Raw genomic sequence first — 18,893 nt, 5'->3', positions numbered from 1 at the left:
AACACTATCCCCTGCCACATCACCTTCCCTGGTATGCGTGTGCCTGTGCCTGGAACATGATGTTGTCTGTCTGGGTGAATCCCGGCTAGCAGGGCGAGTACACAGCTTCTAAGGGAGTCCGAGGGTGACAGCATCTAGTAAGGCACAGCTGACGCGTTGATTTCGTTTGTATGACCCATACCCCTTTCCTTCCAGAAACGGAAGATGGCGAGCCCTGTGTCTTCCCCTTCATTTACAAAGGGGAGACCTATGACGAATGTGTATTAGAGGGACGAGCGAAACTGTGGTGTAGCAAAACTGCGAATTACGATCGTGACCACGAGTGGGGCTTCTGCAGACCGAGTGAGTGGGGCCTGAGTGTGGGGATGGAGCAGGTGTCCTATGGATGGCCAAGCTAATTAAGGCCGTGCTTCTCTACTCAAGTCATGCTCTCATTAGCTGCAGCAAGCACTCATCACCCCTGGAATGACAAGGCAAACATGTTTGTAAAACATAGATGGCATGCTCTGACCACTCTGCTGGGTCTGCAGGGTGCTAGTGAGGGTTGAGTCACTGTCACTTTGCTGTGTAGCAATTGTAGGGCTTGTGAGACAAGGGTGATGTTCCTGGAGAGTCAAACTTCAGCACCATGGCTCCTTTGCGACTTAGAGGCGGAAGGAGAGTGGTATGAAGGCCTGACACTATAGTTCTCTAAGTGATAGGGACAAGCATTTGACTTGTGAGAGGTGACTAGCTCCAAGTCTTCTATGGGTGGCACTGAAGTGTTTAGATTATTATAGATACTTGGCTGATTGTTTAAATCCTTGTCCTTATCAATGTGCAGTCAAGCATCAAATGCTTTCCCAGGGTGTGTCTTGGTGTGATCTGAGTAACTGAGTCTGTATGGGATAGATCTTCAGGACTGAGACAAACTATGACTGAGACTGCACTTGGGAAAACGGCCAGGAGTAATAGGTGAAGTCAAGGTACATGCCCCACCCTTGGTCTGACCTTGGCATGTCATTGCTCCGCAGGCAACAGTCACCGGATGTCTGCGATCATATTTACCTGTGATGAGAACGAAGATATCGGGAGGCCAGAAGTGTTCAGTGAGGATCGTGGGTGTGAGGTGACATTTGAGTGGAAAACAAAAGTTGTCTGCCCTCCGAAGAAGATGGAGTGCAAGTTTGTTCAGAAGCATAAAACCTATGACTTGCGATTGCTCTCATCCCTCACGGGGTCCTGGGATTTTGTGCATGAAGGAAACTCGTGAGTATGCCACTGAGTGAGGTCCCTCAAGTTTGCAAAGACAGGAATATCACATACCCGTGGGGTTTGGGGCTCTCATTGAGACACAGCCTAGATTGTCAGTGAGTGACCCCAAAATCATAGTGTATGGGGAGTTCTGGTGAGCATCCATGGAGGCGACTGTGAAGGGCTTCCTGTTGCTCAGGTCTGAGGGAAGGATAGGTTTCCTCGGACTTTGGCAGCTTTTAGTTCTGCCTTTGCCTTTTGAACTAATTCCCCTGACTGCTCCATGTAGAGAGCGCCTGCTCCGCCAGGCGCCCTGAGCCTTACAGGCCCTGCTGCAGTTCGGGGCTGTGAGTCGGGGGACCTAGGTGAGTGCCTGCTATATCCTTCTACAGCCTTCCCTCTCCTGTCCGCACCATGCCAGGGCTACATGGGGACATGTCCCTGCACGTGGGCCTGCTGAGTCAGCTGCGCTGCATGACTGCTCTGCTCTCTGCTCCTTCTGCACCCCAAGGCTCTTGCAAGGGAGCATGGAGATCACAGGTCTCACCAGTGTCCCAGAGTAGAAATCTCACATGCCCTTTCTCCACACCCCTTTGTGTAGGTACTTTATCAATCTGTGCCAAAGAGTATATAAAGGTCCCCTGGACTGCTCTGAGAGAGCCAGCATTTGCAAGAAGAGTGCCACTGGTCAAGTCCAGGTTTTGGGGCTTGTTCATACACAAAAGCTGGAAGTCATAGGTAAGGCTCTGAGGTATTTGTCCTTGGTTCAGTTGCTGCATCAAGACTGAGGCTGTCCCTGGTGTGCCAGAGAAAGTGTCTGAACTTCAGGGCTGCTCCCTGACTAGTTGAAGCATTTCTACCCACTTCCTGAAACATGAAGTACATGCTATTTTGTACACGCTGAGGCACAAATAGCCTGTTTAAAGCACCTTTGGTGATGGTGTTCTGGCTGCACATTGTCTTCTAAATGTATGTCTACACATGTCTAAGAAAGCCATAGTTGCAGGGCACGGGGTACAGACTACCATGTATTTCCTCAAGCTCTTGGACAGTAATCGTGACACTGCAGTAGTTTAAATGCGAGCTCGCCAAGAGGAAGGTATCTGTTGTTAAAGGACAGGCATACTTTCCCAGCTGAGGGAAAACACAGTGGCAAGGCTGTGTTGGATGTTGGACATTTTGCTCTGCCTCTAAGGCTAGAGAAGGGTTTGACTGTGCCGATTGAAGTACAAGGTGACATGTGTACTAAAATGGAAAGGGAATTCTGAGGGGATGTGGCCTTTAATCACCAACTCAGGTTCTAAGACAGTGGCTCCCTTTGAGAATTAAATTCCCAACACATGAACCAGATGGGCAAACTCACATCTTAGGGATCCTCTGTTCCCGAAACTCCTGGCTACCATGCAGTTGGACGCTAGTCATCTAGGTGTGGCCATGGAGGCTTAGCATTCCTGAGGATCCAGGAAGCTGGTAGGAAGCTCGTGGTCTTGCTGTTCCCTTGGTAGTGGTGGTATAGGTGTAAGGGCCAGTGCCTGCTATTGAGTATGGAGGACACTTTTAGAGAGCTGACATTTGCCTTTGCAGTAGATTTTCAAGCCCTGACATTGTTCTGCAGCGCACTAGAAATAACGCCAGCTCGTTGTCTCCTGTTGCAGATGAAACAGTCCTTGTCACTTACTCAAAAGGCCATCCTTGTGGTGGGAATAAGACCGCATCCTCAGTGATCGAGTTGACCTGTGCAAAGACTGTGGGCAGGCCTGCGTTCAAGAGGTGAGCCGCTGGCCAGCACACTGTGGCTCTTTGCCTCCCCCATTTCCACGTGGGAGTTGGGAATGTGCACACACAGACGAGAGGGTGTTTGGGACTGCCACTGTCTCAGAAATGCTCACTGAGACTGAGGACTTAGAGGACAGATTGTCTTGTCCTATGCAGCATTTTTCCCATAGGAGATGTCCCTACCTCCACTTGAGGGCTAAGGTACATCAAAACAGGGCCACCTCAGCTTTTTAACCTGGTTTGCCTTAAGAAGCACAGTCCTGAACCAGCCTTGGAGCTGTTGATGCTACACTGAGCAGCACAGAGCTGGCTGCTGTCCCTCAGTGTCAAGGTGGAGTTAAGGGGTGCTGCTTGCACCAACAACCACCTCTGGGGCCTACAGCAGGTGCTGGGCTTCCTGAGTGACTGCAGTGTCCCAGGCAGTTAGTTGTTGGGTGGTGTTAGGGAGGATCGTGGCCAACAGGGGGAGCATGTGAGCTGCTCTTTTGGAAACTGCTTTGAAAAGGTCTTTCTTACTTCTGAGACTAAGGTACTACTTGTAGAAGTCTAGGTGCAGAATTCCCAGCTTTGTATGTTAAGACATTTTTATTGAGTTTGGTTTTTCTGTATGGGGGTGGTGGTTGAACCAAGGGCTTCATACAAACCAGGCAGATGCTCTGCTCTTGGGCCGTGTTTCCAGCTGCCTTGTTCTGAGATAGGATGACACTAAAGTGTCCAGGTTGGACTTGGATTTGTTCTGTAGCTGTGACAGGCACTTGCCACCTCTTACCTCTGCCTCCTCAGTGGCTGGAGTCACAGTTTGTGTCCCCAGGGCCAGCAGACACTGAATGTCCGCTGTCCACGCTGCCGATACCGTCCTTGTTACTGTTCTAAAGCCTGGGAACCAAGACAGTTGTTCCGGCCCAGAGCTGCCATTCACATAGTGCCTGTGGGGACCAACAGTTGTGGTTCCCAGGACCTTTCAGAACCTAGAGTATTGCTTCTTCCAGGCCTCTCCAGCTGTGTGTCTTGCAACCTTTCTGTGTGTGGCCCGGTGGTAACCATGTCTGCTCCCTCTCAGGTTTGATATTGACAGCTGCACCTACTACTTTTACTGGTACTCACGGGCTGCCTGTGCTGTGAGACCTCAGGAGGTGAACATGGTAAATGGAACTCTTACCAACCCTGTGACTGGCAAGAGCTTCAGCCTCGGGGAAATTTATTTTAAGTAAGTGGAAGATTACCTCTTTGGCACTGACACACACTCAAAGTGAACAAAAATGTAAGTCTTGCCCTAGCAGGCGTACTGCCAGGTAAGCAGTCTGTATGCTTCAGTTACAGTTGGGAAGTGATCAAGTACGGCTTAAAACAAGCAAAAGGACTACTTCTTTGTCATTTGACACTCAGTGGTGAATTCATTTTAAAAAGTAGTTTCCCCCTCCTTTCACTGCTGGGAAGCCGAGGGGCTGGAGCCAAGGCTCTCGGAACATGGAAAGAACAAGAGATCTTCCAGGCTGACCAGCATGCTAGCTAAGAGTAAAGGTCCATTTCTTAGCAGTGTTGTGGACTGTTTTGGGGTCCGATGACCACGCGGGGCAGAGTGCACTGCATGTGTTGTCCACAGTGTGTGAGATGGTGCAGTCATTCCAGGAGGTGACACTGGGTGGGCAGATGACTGCAGCCTTGCCTGGCTGCAGCATGCAGGAGGAAGGAGGCATGCAGCTGGTCCAGGAAGGAGTATGACCACTGTCCTCTCCTCTGCCTCAGGCTGTTCAGTGCCTCTGGGGACATGAGAAGCAATGGGGACAACTATCTGTATGAGATCCAGCTCTCCTCCATCTCCAGTTCTTCTAACCCTGCGTGCTCCGGTGCCAACATCTGCCAGGTGAAGCCCAATGACCAGCACTTCAGCAGGAAAGTGGGCACCTCTGACATGACCAAGTACTACGTCCAAGGTAACTTATTATTTCCTGTTAGTGGTTCCTGTACAGCTTTTCAAAGGGTGAGCTTCTCATGCTCATCCACAACCCACTGCATGGTTTCAGTTCCCTTAATGAGCTGGTGCTGCTCTGGTGGGTAAAGGCAGAAGGAGACAGTCACAGGTCACGCTCTCTCTGTGGCCTGGCATTAACATGCTACTTCCTCATTTAGAAACTGCAAGGAATGTTAGAGGAGGACAAGAGGGAGCTGGCTCTGTGGGTAAGGCTAATGGTGCTCTGGCGCCTCCTTTCCTGTGTGACAGACGGCGATCTGGATGTGGTGTTTACCTCTTCCTCCAAGTGTGGCAAAGATAAGACCAAGTCTGTGTCTTCTACCATCTTCTTCCACTGTGACCCTCTGGTGAAGGACGGGGTCCCAGAGTTCAGCCACGAGACTGCTGACTGCCAGTACCTTTTCTCCTGGTACACTTCAGCTGTGTGTCCTCTGGGGTGAGTGTGATGCCCTACGGAGGGTATGGATGTGCCCAAAAGATTAGGTTGCTGATATCTGGTCTACAGCATCATTACCAGTGCCCTTTGTCCCCAGTCGTATTGACTGGGCTTCCCTCGGCCGTGGGGAGCAGGGCTGGCTGGGCCTCCTTCAGCTGTGTGCTCTAGTGTGCACTTGACATGGCAAAGCCCCAGTTCAGTTGGAGCCAAGCGTCTTCTGTGTTGGCGTAAATGAGAAACTCCCTCTGAGTGCCTCGAGGGTATACTCCAGAGGTTGGATTTGATGGGCAGCAGGGGATTGTGCTTCTGTTCTGAGGCCTCTAGGCCAGAGAGGGAGGAAACCGTGGTGGTTTTGTGTCGGGGCCATATTGCATGTGGAAACTAAAACCCAGTTATTTGTAAGTAATCCTTAGTTTCAATGAAAAACTCAAAGGTCGAATTTGAAGAAATTTTGGAGCCAGCCTAGCTTAGATGTCTCCTCTAGCCAGAAGCCCGAGGGTTAGGTCCTAAGGAGGCCCGGTACAGAGAAGCCCTGCTTTTGACTGGCCCATAGGGTTTTGCAGGGCTGGGTTGACCCACAGGAAATGATGTCCTTGGCTGACCCATGTCTTCAGCTCCTGGTATTTCCTGATCCCTGAAGTAGTACTATCTGCCGGTTGGCCTGTTGCTGGCTGCCTCAGATGCAGTCTCAGGGCATTCCACTCGTTATTTTCTGTGCTGAGTGGATCATGTGTCCTGGGCTGGGGCTGACTCACCTGGTGTTTGTTCAGTAGGGGCGAGTTCCTGGGCCCTGGGTTCCTGGGAGTGTTGTTATCCACAGTTCCTGACACAGCTCCTTCTCCTCCCTTGTGATTTCTTTCTAGTGTGGACTTTGATGATGAGAATGCTGTGCCGGAGTATAAAGGACTCTCAGAGCGGAGTCAGGCCGTTGGGGCAGTCCTCAGTCTCCTCCTGGTGGCACTGACTGGCTGTCTGCTGGCCTTGCTGCTTCATAAGAAGGAGAGAAGGTAAGGTCGGCAGCACAGTAGGAGGGGGGGTCGCTCATCAAATCTTGGACACAGGCTTGGTTTTTGAGCCTGACATAACAGACATCTAGATTCAGAATGCTAAAACATAGTCGCCGTTGCCTTCGAGTGTCTCCATTTCCGTGGCATGGCATGAGATTACTCAGAACTTTGACATTGTCCATAGGTGCCAGTGTGGTTCTAGTAAACACTGGCTGTGCACACCACAGACTTCTCACTGCTGCTGGTGGGTCTAAGACATGTGGGCCTTGGGTGAAGTCCAAAAGCTAATAAGAAATTAAGAATCTTTCATGAGCAGACTTTTTATAGTGATCATTAACCCTCTTTCCCTCATGTCACAAAAGTGAGCGTTTATTAAGGACCTGCTGTGTGTCAGCCATGCTCTACTGTTGACCTTGCTTTACTAGGTGAAGGCTTGTCATGTGACTGCATTTCTTTTCATCAGATTTTTATGTCACGTTAGAGAGGCCCTTGGGAAGTAGTTGGAGGTACTAACCAGAGCCAACCATACTCAGAAATGAACTCAGAGGCAGGGATGGGGCTCAGGCAGAGCAATGGGCGTGCATCTGCGGGAGCCAACCTCAGAGCAGTCTAGCCAAATGGAAGGCATCTTCCTGCTGTTGACCATGTGACTCATTGTGCCTTGTGCTGAGCCCTGGGGTTCCGGCTGTGCCTCAGTTACTTGTCATTCATCCTGAATGCCCCGCCCCGGGAGGGCTGTGTTTGTGGGCCACAGCCCTTAGGAGTTGCACAGACTAGACTCAGGGCCAGCCAGCTGGGTCGCCTGTCTCAGCTCACTCTGCTGTGGATTTACTGTGGTCTCCATTTTGACAGGGAAACTGTGATAAACAAGCTGACCAATTGCTGCAGAAGGAGCTCGGGGGTGTCCTATAAGTACTCAAAGGTATTGTCCACTGAGTGGGGCAGTTGCTGGCTATCCTGCATGCTGGGAAGAGTGTGGGGGCGGCTTAGCATTGAGAAGAAACCTCTAGAGACCCGACACCACCCCTGTGGACTTTCTACCTTCAAGTTTCTCAAAGTACAGTTACAGCTGATTCCCTTTAGATCATCCGATATCTAATTTGTTCTCAGGCTTTCAGTAACTCTTTTTTTTTTTTTTTTAAAGAAGAACAAAAACCAGCCATAGTGATTGAATTTCTGTACTCCCAGCATTTGGGTAATTTCATATGGACTTTGATAAACTTAGAAAAGAGGCCAGTCAGAGGACACAGATGTGCTGCTAGTTTTCATACATCATGGCAGATCATCTCTTAAACTAAACTGGGGCTGGGAAGATGGCTTGGTTGGTAAAGTGGCTGAAAAGAGCCAGAGTTCAGTCCTCCAGAACCTACGTTTAAAAACAACAAAACAATAACAACAACAAAAACCCCCACATGCCGGAATTCCAGCAAGTATCGAATTCAAAACTGGGGATCTCTGGGCCTGTGTGCAGGCCAGCCAGCCTCGCCTGCTTGGTGAACTCTAGGCCAATATGAGACCTCGTCTCAAAACCAAAGCAAGAGAAAAGAACCAGGGTGGAGACACTCAAGCCTTTCCTGTGTGTGCACACTCTTGTGCATCTGCACACATTTGGCACACGCCAATAAAACTTATTAGAAGTTAGACGCCCTGACATAAGCCCTCTTGTGGCTTCTCCTATACACTGGATGCCCTGTCCCTAGGACACAGTGGCCCAGCACTGCTGAGTACTCATGAGCCGTGTCAGGTCCCATCCGCCTCGCCTGCTCTTGTGGCTGTGAGGCTCTTGCCTGTGGCTCTCTGCTTTGCAGGCTCCTCTCGTCACGCCCCAGAGGAAGGCCTGGGGTGACCTGTACCAGGAGAGCTCTCTCTCAGGCAGCACACAGGTGGCTTTGCTGAGTCTCATGGTCTCTGCTTTTGTTCCCTGTCAGGTCAGCAAGGAGGAGGAGACAGATGAGAATGAGACAGAATGGCTGATGGAAGAGATCCAGGTGCCAGCCCCCAGACTAGGCAAGGACGGGCAGGAGAACGGCCACATCACCACCAAGACGGTGAAAGCAGAAGCTCTCACTTCCCTGCATGGGGATGACCAGGACAGTGAGGATGAGGTCCTGACCATCCCAGAGGTGAAAGTTCACACAGGCAGAGGAGCCGAGGTGGAAATCTCACAGCCCCTGAGAAACCCCCAGCGCAAGGTCCTGAAGGAAAGGGAGGGGGAGAGGATGGGGCTGGTCCGCGGTGAGAAGGCCAGAAGAGGGAAGTTCAGACCAGGACAGCGCAAGCCAACAACCCCTGCCAAGCTGGTGTCCTTCCATGATGACAGTGACGAAGACCTCCTACACATCTGACTCCGTGGTGCCTACAGGAGAAGGTGGCACCATGGACAGCCAAGCATCTCCAACCAAATAAGACTTCAGCTCGATGATGCGTCTGTCATTTTGCCTTTAACAAAACTGCTTCAAAGGGAAGTTTCTGTAATGGGGGAGAGGATGGGGGAGGTGGGCACCACTCCTCCATGATCGTTTACAGTCAGTGGAACAAGGTGTTGCTTGAATCGGCCAAAGGGCGCTACTTCGTGCCCAGGGTTTTGCCCCAAGTCCTCACTTACGATCATAGCTGCTGTGTGCTTCCAACAGGTGCCCAGGCCACATGCATCTCACAACAGAGGGCTGTGTTTGAAAAAAACCCTTGCTGCTTTAGACCCTATAGGGTGACCATTTATATTTTTAGCATTGTAATTCTCTCCCCCTATTTATTGACTTTGACAATTACTACTCAGGTTTGCGAAAAAGGAAAAAAAAAAAAAACCAGTTTCTTCTGCCAGCAAGGGCATAAGGTGAAGCTGGCATTATGCTGGGGCCTTGTACGTGGCTCCCGAGCTGGTCCTTGATGCACACTTTAGTGAGCTGCAGTATTCTAGTCTCCGCTTTGCGTTTTGTAAGGGCACACACACATGCACAGGTCCCGAGTGCCTCGGTTTGGGAAGGCCCGCCTGCTCCGTGCCCTACCTCGTCTCTGTGGCTGCAGCTCTTTGCACGAATCCTTCTGGGTGTCGCTTTTGCCCGCTGGTGAGCGCCAGCAGCTCACCCAGAGGTGGGTGTTTGTGCATGCGATGGAGTAGAGGCTCTTGGAGAGGAGCCGCACTTCAGGTTTGGGCTGTAGGTCTCACCTCTTCAGGTTCTCAATGCCACCTTTACTGTGCTTTTTGCTTTTATTTTAAGGGGGAAATGTTTATCACCCATTCAACCTATAAGAAGCCTTAATTTGCACAGGGTGACTTACAGACACCGTGAAATACGGTGGGCCAGTGTTGTGTGTGGGCTTGTGCTAGGGCAGTGTCCCAGGATGGAAGGGCAGGCCCAGTCCACTGGCTGTGGACTCTTTTCTTGATGTGTTCAGTGACTTCTCACATTATAGAGTTGTATATAGGTGGTATTTACATACTCAGAAGCAAAGTACCCCGCAGAATTTCTTGGTTTATGCCTGATTTTGCTAGCTTATTTGATTTCACATTGAGTGTATTTTTAAAAATTGATTTTTTTCTTCATTTTTTAATCAACTTTACTGTAATATGAAGTATTCAATTTCAATAAAAATAAATTATTAACTATGTGTAAGTGATTCACCCCACCCCACCCCCTGATTATGGTAACTTGCTGAGCCAGTGGCCATTCCGAGTGCCTAGCTTTAACTTCCGCTTACATTTCAGAAAGCATTTGCGTTTGGGTTTCACCGGAGTGTCCTTTCCCTGGAGCCGGCTAGGCTGGTCTTCGCTTTACCTGGGTCTCGGCTACACTCTCCCCATATGAGCCTCTGCTTCTCTGCTCCTCCTGCCTCCCAAAGCCAGATCGCCATTCATTTCCAGTGACCACCAAAGCCCAGTCCTGAGCGAATGCATGATTCCCGACCTTCTAACTCCCTGAGCGTTGACTCTGAAGCAGACAGTTCCTTGAAGTCGTGCCCGACGCTGTTTGCTGTCTGAAGCTTCTGTTGACCAGTTAAAGACACCAGACACAGTTCACAAGTGCCACTCTGCATGCCTACGGCGTGAACGCCTGTGTGTGCTCTGTGCACTGCCAACTCAGTAGTTCTGTGAGTTGTTAGATCAGCTCTGCCCTGGTGCCCCAAGACACACACACACACACACACACACACACACACACACACCCCCTTTGGGATAGTGACCTGCCTAGTGGAGCCTAGAACTTGCTCTGTATCCACAGGTGAGCTTGAGCTTGTGCTGCCTTTGGATCGCACTTTCATCTGAGCCATTGTACATGTAGGTTGCCATGCCCACGTCTTGTGTTTTGGTATGAGGCAAGCTCTGGCATTCTCTCCCTTCCTGTCCATACATGGGGGTGCGTGGGTTTGCAGAGGTCTGTTGCCACTTGGTAAGCTCAGCAGCAGAGTAAGGTGCTGGTCCCGCCCTGTGGGCTTAGCTCTGGCCCTCAGTGGGGACGAGTGGGTGCTGAGACCTATGGACATCTTGGCCCTGACTCCTTCCTCCAGCCTCTTGGGAATAGACAGCTGTTGATACAGGATCTTTTAGCCAAACCTGCCTGACAGCAAATAGGAGAAACCAGAATCTTTTGCTACTTCTTTTTCTTTTTTCTTTCTTTAAGATTTTTATTTATTTTATATGAGTACACTGTTGTCTTCAGACACACCAGAAGAGGGCATCAGATCTCATTACAGATGGTTGTGAGCCACCATGTGGTTGCTGGGAATCGAACTCAGGACCTCTGGAAGAGCAGCCAGTGCTCTTAACCGCTTGAGCCATCTCTCCAGCCCATTTTTTCTTTTAGAAAGGTTTTCTGTGTTTCTCTTTTGAGTGTTGAATGCTGAGGTGGAATGAGTGGGGGGCAAAGGATGATGCAAACCCTTGCCAAGGAAATCACAGACGCTGGAAATGGGGCCATTGTTGGGGACGTTGTAAAGCACCTGAAGGCCCCAGTTACACCCACTGAACAGCACTACACAGCCAAGCCCTAAGGAAGGACCATAGACAGAATACTTGCAGATAAAGGTCAAGAACCCGTGGTCTATTGGTCCCTTCTGTCCCCATAGGAACCGCTGCCCTCAGAGCTAGTCAGGAAGGTGGCATAGAGGACACAGACTTCCTAGAAATCCTATTTCAGACTCTGAGGGGCAATGGATCTTAGGCTGCCCACGCCCTGTGTTGTGTGTCTGATCTGGGCTCCAGTCGGACCTCACTCTGAGCTGCTGGTAGGTTCCAGATACAGTTCTGCCAGAGCAAGACCATTAGACATGCAGTTCCGGGAAGCAGGCAAGGCACAGGCGCACAGTGTCACGCTGATGTGCAGAGAACGGAGCTGCTTTTGCGCATAGCCCAGAGAGGGCCCAGCGGCTGCTGAGCCAGGGTCAGGAGAAGTCAGTTTCAGAAGCTGCCTAGCAGGGAAGGGGGAAGTAGACAGTAAACGTGATACTCAACGTGGGAGGAGAGAAGCACAGGCCCTCACCTCTGACCTGTTGGAGGCAATGTCATCACTCGGGATAAAGAATGCTTCTCAGTCCTTTGAAGTTTCACCCCTGACTACCATCACTGGGCACCTGAGCCTGTCATTCCTACAGACCAGGGCCCTCTCTGTGACTGCAGTGCCACACCCAGTGGGAGCATGGACATATCAGTGCAAGCACTAAGGCCAGGGTCCTGCTGGGGCTGGAGGTCAGTGAGGAGGTTTGACCTTTGGCACAGTGAAGAAGCCGAGACAGTGCTCCTCGCTGCATCCAGGGGCCTTACCTTTTGAGCTGCCTCAGTCTGGAAAGGTCTTAACCCTTAGGATCTTGTCCCCTGAGTTCCCCTCCGTACCCTGCTCAGATTCCATTTACCCCAGCGCACCCCTTAAAGCCATGGGTTGGTATCCACTTACAGTCCCGTTGCTGGGAAGGGGCTGCAAAAGGATTCTTGGGGCTTGCTGCTGAGCCAGTCTGAGTTCACTGAGACACCCTCCCTGTCTAGCTGAGAGTGACAGAAGGCACGCGCCACTGTCCTCTGCTCTCCACGTGTGCATGTGTGGAAGAACACACTTGTGCACGCGGGTCCAACCAACTGTAGAAACGGTGTGGTGATGCATGTTGGTCCTCGAGCATTTTGGCTGAGGAACGAAGTTCAACCTCAGTTGCATTTATAGCAAGCCTGTCTTTGTTAGGGTTCCATTGCTGTGAAGAAACACCATGACCAAGGCAACTCTACAAGGAAAACATCTAACTGGGGCTAGCTTACAGTTCCAGAGGTTTAGTCCATTATCATGGGGAAGCATGGTAGTGGGCAGGCAGACATAGTGCTGGAGAAAGAGCTGGAAGTTCTGCATCTTGACTCCAAGGCAGCCAGGAGAGACTGGGTCTCTCCCGCAGGAGGAGGTTCTCTTAAAGCCCACCCCCTTGGGGACACACTTCCTCCAACGTGGCCACACCTATTCCAACAAGGCCACACCTCCTAATAGTGCCACTTTCCACGGGTCAAGCATATTCAAACGACCACAGTCTGGATTACATTAGGCTATCTCAAAAACAACAACAGCAACAGCAACAAAGATGTGGAGGGAAATGACAAGACAGAGGGAAACCGCTCCAGTGGTAGCTCCTCACCCCGGGAACCACTGGGTGCCCCGGAAGCCTGGTTCCCATCAACTTTCCTGCTGAGTTATGGCTTATTTTTTCCTTTAGTGTGGATGTTCCCCAAACCCTACCTCAGTTCAGCAGGACTGTGTTATCCCCTTTCTGATGGCCCCCGGGAAGGTCACCTGGATATCTGGGTCACACCTAGAGCACCCTGGGAAACAAGTACTTCAAGGACCTAGGCTCACCCTTGAACCTGGCTTCTCCCTTTCCAGATGAGCCTAGCTGCTATTCCTGTTCCCGTAGTGACTTCAAGCCCCCACTCCTAACACCCCCACCCTGACCCACACTCCCATCCCCTTACCTTGGCTCCAGGAGGTACCAGCACCTGGGGAACACTTTCCAACAGTGGGGAAAGCACTCACATGGAATTTGTATCTACTTGGACATTAGGTGAGTTGAACTGATACATAGGAAGTTTTGGTAAATGGGTTATTGGTGTCTGGGTAGTGAGTGAATTGATGAGACATGACATGACTCGGGGCAGGTGACCTGTGATCTTTGTTTGTGTCTAACAAAGCACTGAAGATCAGTCACGTCTAAAGGAAGCAGGTTAATTTGGGCTCGCAGGAAAGGCTGAAAAGTCCAAGAATATGTAACTAGTGTGGTCCCATGCTGCTCACTCATGCCAGAAATAAGGGCCAATGGGCACACAGGAAAGAGAGGGACAAAGGGTACTGGATGCTACACAGTAGCTTATTCTTGTAACTAAGCTTGTCTCTTTGGAATAACCTTCATCTAAGGGGCTGAGTGATGCTCTCACAGGGGTAGCCTAAGACCATTGGAAACATATTTACATTACCATTCATAACAGTAGCAAAATTGCAGTTATGAAGCAGCAGCAACAATAATTTTATAGTTGTGGGGAGGGAGTTAGCACAACAGGAGGAACTGTAAAGAGGTACAGCATTAGGAAGGTTGTGAATGACTGCCTTAATCCGTTCATGAGGGTGGAGCGGCATTACCCAGTATCTCTTAGAGGTCTTACCACGCCTTAACACCATTCCATTAACAGTTAAACTTCAACCTGAGTTTTGGCAGAAAGACACATCCAAACTGTAGCATCAGCCCTTCTGGCTTTGGGTTCTCACCTACAACGTGGGGTTAACCTGGGAATTCATCAGAGCATGGGTCCCTCTCGGGAAGGAGTCTTGCACTTTAAATTGCTTGGGATATCTGGCTGTTTGCATGTGGACTGGAACCATAGACCTAGGTAAAGATAAGGGGAACCACATAGGCTAAGAACCCCTCCCTGATCCTTGGTCCAAACAAAAGAAAGAAGGTCTAAGCATAGCTCCTCTCCACATCAGGGCAGCTGTATTCTGCATAGATACGTCAGAAGTGGGCATGGGGCCCTGTGTGGTGGGAGGGGATGTGGGGACAGTGAGGGGTGCAGGTTTCTAGTCTCCTCTTTGTGTGTGTTCAAAGTGAGATCTTTGCACCTTGGCCAGTCTGCAGGCATATGCAGGATGCCTCTCAGGGAAGTGGATATCTTGGGGGCTCAGAAAAGACAAATATCCCGCGCAGGGTTAATTCCTTGACCGTTCTTTGGGGGTGGGGCTTTGCATGCGCCCTCCTTCTGTCCTTCTCACCCTATCCCTCATGCCTACCTTCCTACTTTCCTGCCTTTCTCTGTTCTCTCAGGGTGGGCTCCGCCCTTCCAGAAGAGCCTCACAGGTTGAGCGAGAGAGAAAATAAAGCAAGCATGTGCAAACACACAGGAAGGGGGGTGAGATTAAAGACCCCCCAAAACCTACTCCCAGTAATGTTATATCCCTCCCCCCTCAGCTCTGCCTCCTAAAGTTTCCATAGCTTCCCCAAACAGAATCATCAACAGGGAACCCAGTGTTTAAATACATGCCCCTATGGGAGATATTTCTCCCTTTAGCCAACACATTTAACATCTGACACCCAGGGATTGTGGTCATATCATAATGCAAAATACTTATAATCCAACTTCAAAAGCTCATACAGTCATTAATAACTCAACCCTTCAAAAGTTCAAAGTCTCTGCTGACACTTAAGGCAATTTCTTTTGTAGCTGTCTTCATGCCCACCAGAAGGTGGCATCGGATCCCATTACAGATGGTTGCGAGCCACCATGTGGGTGCTGGGAATTGAACTCAGGACCTCTGGAAAAGCAGTCAATGCTCTTAACCACTGAGTCATCTCTCTAGCCCTTAAGGACTAATAGTGACCCTCTATAAAAGAAGAAAAAGCCGACAGCAAATCATACACTTCCAACATACAGTGGCACAAATATACATAGATATACACTGGAGGGAAATGGGGCATAGCGAGGAAAGATTAGAGCGAAACTAAGAACAAACAACAAAACAAAAACCAGAGCAACCCCCAAATTCCGTGTGTCCACTATCTGGGGCTTCAGTTTCAAAGGGAAGGGTTCACATCACTCCTTCCCAAAGCTGCGTGTAACGTACATGTCTCTCAGACTGGTTCCACTTCCTGTATGAAGCTCTGATTGACAGATGTCTCATGGCTCTGGCATCTTCAACATTTTGGGGTCTCTACTACAACTCAGGCTTCACCCTTGCAGCTTCAGACAATGGCCTCTCAGTGAGTGCTTCCTTGAAGAGATTCAGACCCAGCCACAAGCTGCCATGGGTACCCAAAACCACGGGAGAAAAAGAGCCCACAGCTCCCTTAAACTTGCCCCCTGCCTGCCTGTCTTCCTCCTCCCTCCCTCCCTCCTCCCTCCCTCCCCCTTCCTTCCTTCCTTTTCTTTTCTTCCATACCGGGTGCCATGTGGACAACCCTGCCAAGTTCAGCTGCCAGCTTGGAGTTGGAACATGGCTGCATGAGCTTCTGTACTTAGCTGCTTTGTAGTGGAAGCCTGGAAGTCAGCAGTGCAGACAATAGAGCTTCCATGTGATTACAGAGTGGGAAAAGGAATGTTCTAGAAACCATTCCTGTGATATTTTGGCGAAGGGTCTGGCTGCACCCTACCCATGCTCTGCGAACTGAGGTGGAGCTGAGTTAGGGGGCAATGGACGCATTTCCCCGACCGAGGAGGTTTCGGGATAGCGTAGCGCCGAGTCTGTGGCTTGCTTATTACTGATGACCCTTCTGCAGCTCCACAGATATGAGGAAGAGCCGCAGGTGGGGCTGAGAGAAATGAAAGCTGTGCAGTTCGGAGATGAACAGAAGCCAAAGGCTGAGGAAGGGGCCACGGCTGTTCACAGAGCAGCGACACTGGGGAGAGGCCCAGGCACCGAGTACCCAAAAACATGAACCTATGGTGGTGTTTCTCACTTAAGTCATCACAAGGATCTGCTCCTGCTGTCATGTGCCCTCCTAGAGTCCAAAATGCATGTGTATGGCATGTATGTATTAGGTATGTACACACACATACACACACACACGCGCACGCGTTGTTTTGTTTTAAAAGATTTATTTATTTATTTATTTATTTATTTATTTATTTATTTATTCATTTACACCGTAGCTGTCCTCAGACACACCAGAAGAGGGCATCAGATCCCATTACAGATGGTTGTGAGCCACCCTGTGGTTGCTGGGATTTGAACTCAGGACCTCTGGAAGAGCAGTCAGTGCTCTTAACCACTGTACCATCTCTCCTGCCCACCTGCCCATGAGCTTTAAAATTCACTTACACTTTACACTTTGTTTAATTGGTTTTCTCTATTTGAGGAAAGGCCTTACGTACCCCGGGCTGGCCTCAGACCTGCTGAAAGATGACCTTGAATTTCTGACCGTCCCGCCTCCATCGTCACCTCCTCAGTTCTGGGACTGCCACCCTTAGTTTGTGAGGTACTGAGCATTGAACCCATGGCTCCCCAAATCCTCTGCAAGCCCTCTAGCAGCTGAGGTACATCCCCAGCCCTAAGTTTTAGTTAGTCTTCCGGTCTTGTAAGTCACATACTTTGAGCGATGGACACTGGTTAACTTCATGTCGACTTGACACCAGCTGGGGTCATCTGAGAGGAGGGAGAAAAAACCTGCACACAGTCAGGCTGTAGGCAAGCCCACAGAGCGTTTTCTTAGTGACTGATGTTGGAGGGCCCAGCCCATTGTGAGTGTGGTCACTCAAGACTAGTGCTCCCAGCTTCTACAAGGAAGCGGACTGAGCAAGCCACACAGACCAAGCGAGTGCCTCTATGGCCTCAACACCAGCTCCTGCCTCTCGGTTCATGTCCTGCTTGAGTTCTTGTCCTAACTTCCTTTAGCGATGGACTATGGGTGGACCATGGATTTTTTTTTTTTTTTTTTTTTTTTTTGTCAAGCATGGTGTTTCTTGGCAGCAGTAATAACCCTAACTGATTCAAGTTGGTACCAGGAGAGTGCAGTATTGCTGTGACAGACCTGAACGTGGTTTTGGGAGGATTGTGGAAGAGCTTTGGAACTTTGTTCTAGAAAACTCTTTGAGGGTTGAGCGCTGAGTGGGCCGCTCAGTGGTGGGCATCGATGAGGTGAAACCTTCTGGGATGTGTTTCCTCAGAGTCAGTACACAGAAGCTGTGATCCAGAGGTGGCCAAGATTGTCCCTTGTGCTGGCAGCTGAACTTGGTGATATAAGAAACCAGAGTACAATAGTCGTAGCGGGCATCGCCCAGATCATGCTGGTTTTGAAGGCATGAAGGGGTCATGGAGAGCAGCTGAGGCTTGCCACTGTGAAAAGACAGGAGAGGCCATCGGTGAAGGTGCAGCCTCTGTGGTAGTTGACACCCCAGGATGGAAGGGGTCATGCAGAGAAGTTGAGGCCTAGCATCATAAGGAGAGCCCAGGAAAAGTCCAGCTGCAGCTGAAGACCTCAGTGCTTTGGAGATGCCAGTACCGTGGGATGGCCAGTACCGTGGGATGACCAAGGACAGCTGTGGCAATGGAATGGCGCCAGCTGGAGCTGTGTGTGCTGCAGAGGGTAGAGCCGGAGCCAGAGAATTGACCCAAGTTCTTTGGAAGAGTCCAGAAGATTGTGAGTGGATTCCAGACATTTGACACTGAGTCATTTACAGGTGGAGTTTGATTTTGATTTGTTCCGATTGTTTTTCTGTGTCCTGGTTCTTCCTTCTTGAAGTAAGAAAGTAGTTAACTCATTTTTTTTTTAAATTTTATTTTATCGGAGCCTACAGTTGAGAGGCATTGGATTTTTAAAAAGAGACTTGATATTTTAAAGAGGCTGAATTTTCAAGTGCTCGAACTTTTAAAGACCACGGGACGAGCCTTATGACGAAGCTGGTTTAAAGGGAGCTGAGGTGCTGAGCTGATTCATCGGGGCAGGATTCAGTCCCTGCAGTTGACGGCTGAGGGTCTCAGTTGCTCACTGGCCATCGTCTGTGTCCCCTCAGTCCTTCCCTCCTTGCTGCATGGGCTTCTCAGCAAGGCCGCCTGCTTCATCGGGCCCACAAAGGAAAGAATCCTACAAGGTGGAATAGCCAATCTGTGTGGGGAGACCACAGAGGCACCATCCTTGGCCTTTGCCATTTTGGTCTATTATAAGTGACTCATTGGTCCTGGTCAAGGCTACCTAACGGTGGCCTGCCACCCCTGCAAAATGATGGTCACGAGTATCCTAATTAGCTTTCAAGTCCAGTCTCATGTAGCCCAGGCTGATCCCAAACTTGGCAGCTGGGATTAAAGGTGTGAACTACCATGGCTGGGGATTGAACCCAGGGCTTCGTACAGGCCAGGCAAGCTGTCATACTTAGCCTGCAGAAGATTCTGTAGTAGAAATGCTCTTCAGAAGGTCCCGTGTGTGTGTGTGTGTGTGTGTGTGTGTGTGTGTGTGTGTGTGTGTGATTGTGCACACTCAAGCCTGTTTGCCTGCTTCCTCCTCCCAGGCCAGAGCCTTGGCT

At 50.1% G+C, this 18,893-nt stretch overlaps 1 protein-coding gene across 1 annotated transcript in view; it reads left to right on the top strand.

Moving 5' to 3' along the window:
• The window catches only part of Igf2r (insulin like growth factor 2 receptor), an 88,057-nt gene extending 78,029 nt beyond the window's left edge, over window positions 1-10,028 (top strand). The window contains exons 39-48 of the mRNA XM_032894713.1: window positions 196-342; window positions 1,014-1,248; window positions 1,835-1,971; window positions 2,889-3,003; window positions 4,070-4,216; window positions 4,756-4,943; window positions 5,231-5,417; window positions 6,281-6,424; window positions 7,277-7,346; window positions 8,353-10,028. Of these exons, the coding sequence (XP_032750604.1) occupies window positions 196-342; window positions 1,014-1,248; window positions 1,835-1,971; window positions 2,889-3,003; window positions 4,070-4,216; window positions 4,756-4,943; window positions 5,231-5,417; window positions 6,281-6,424; window positions 7,277-7,346; window positions 8,353-8,769 (1,787 nt within the window). The 3' untranslated portion in view covers window positions 8,770-10,028. The remainder of the gene's footprint in view (window positions 1-195; window positions 343-1,013; window positions 1,249-1,834; window positions 1,972-2,888; window positions 3,004-4,069; window positions 4,217-4,755; window positions 4,944-5,230; window positions 5,418-6,280; window positions 6,425-7,276; window positions 7,347-8,352) is intronic.
• Window positions 10,029-18,893: the final 8,865 nt, after the last annotated feature.

The sequence above is a fragment of the Rattus rattus genome, chromosome 2, assembly GCF_011064425.1.
Source record: "Rattus rattus isolate New Zealand chromosome 2, Rrattus_CSIRO_v1, whole genome shotgun sequence".
NCBI classification, from domain to species: Eukaryota; Metazoa; Chordata; class Mammalia; order Rodentia; family Muridae; genus Rattus; species Rattus rattus.
Note: the sequence above shows the minus strand (reverse complement) of the source record. Positions and strands in the feature narration are given on the sequence as shown.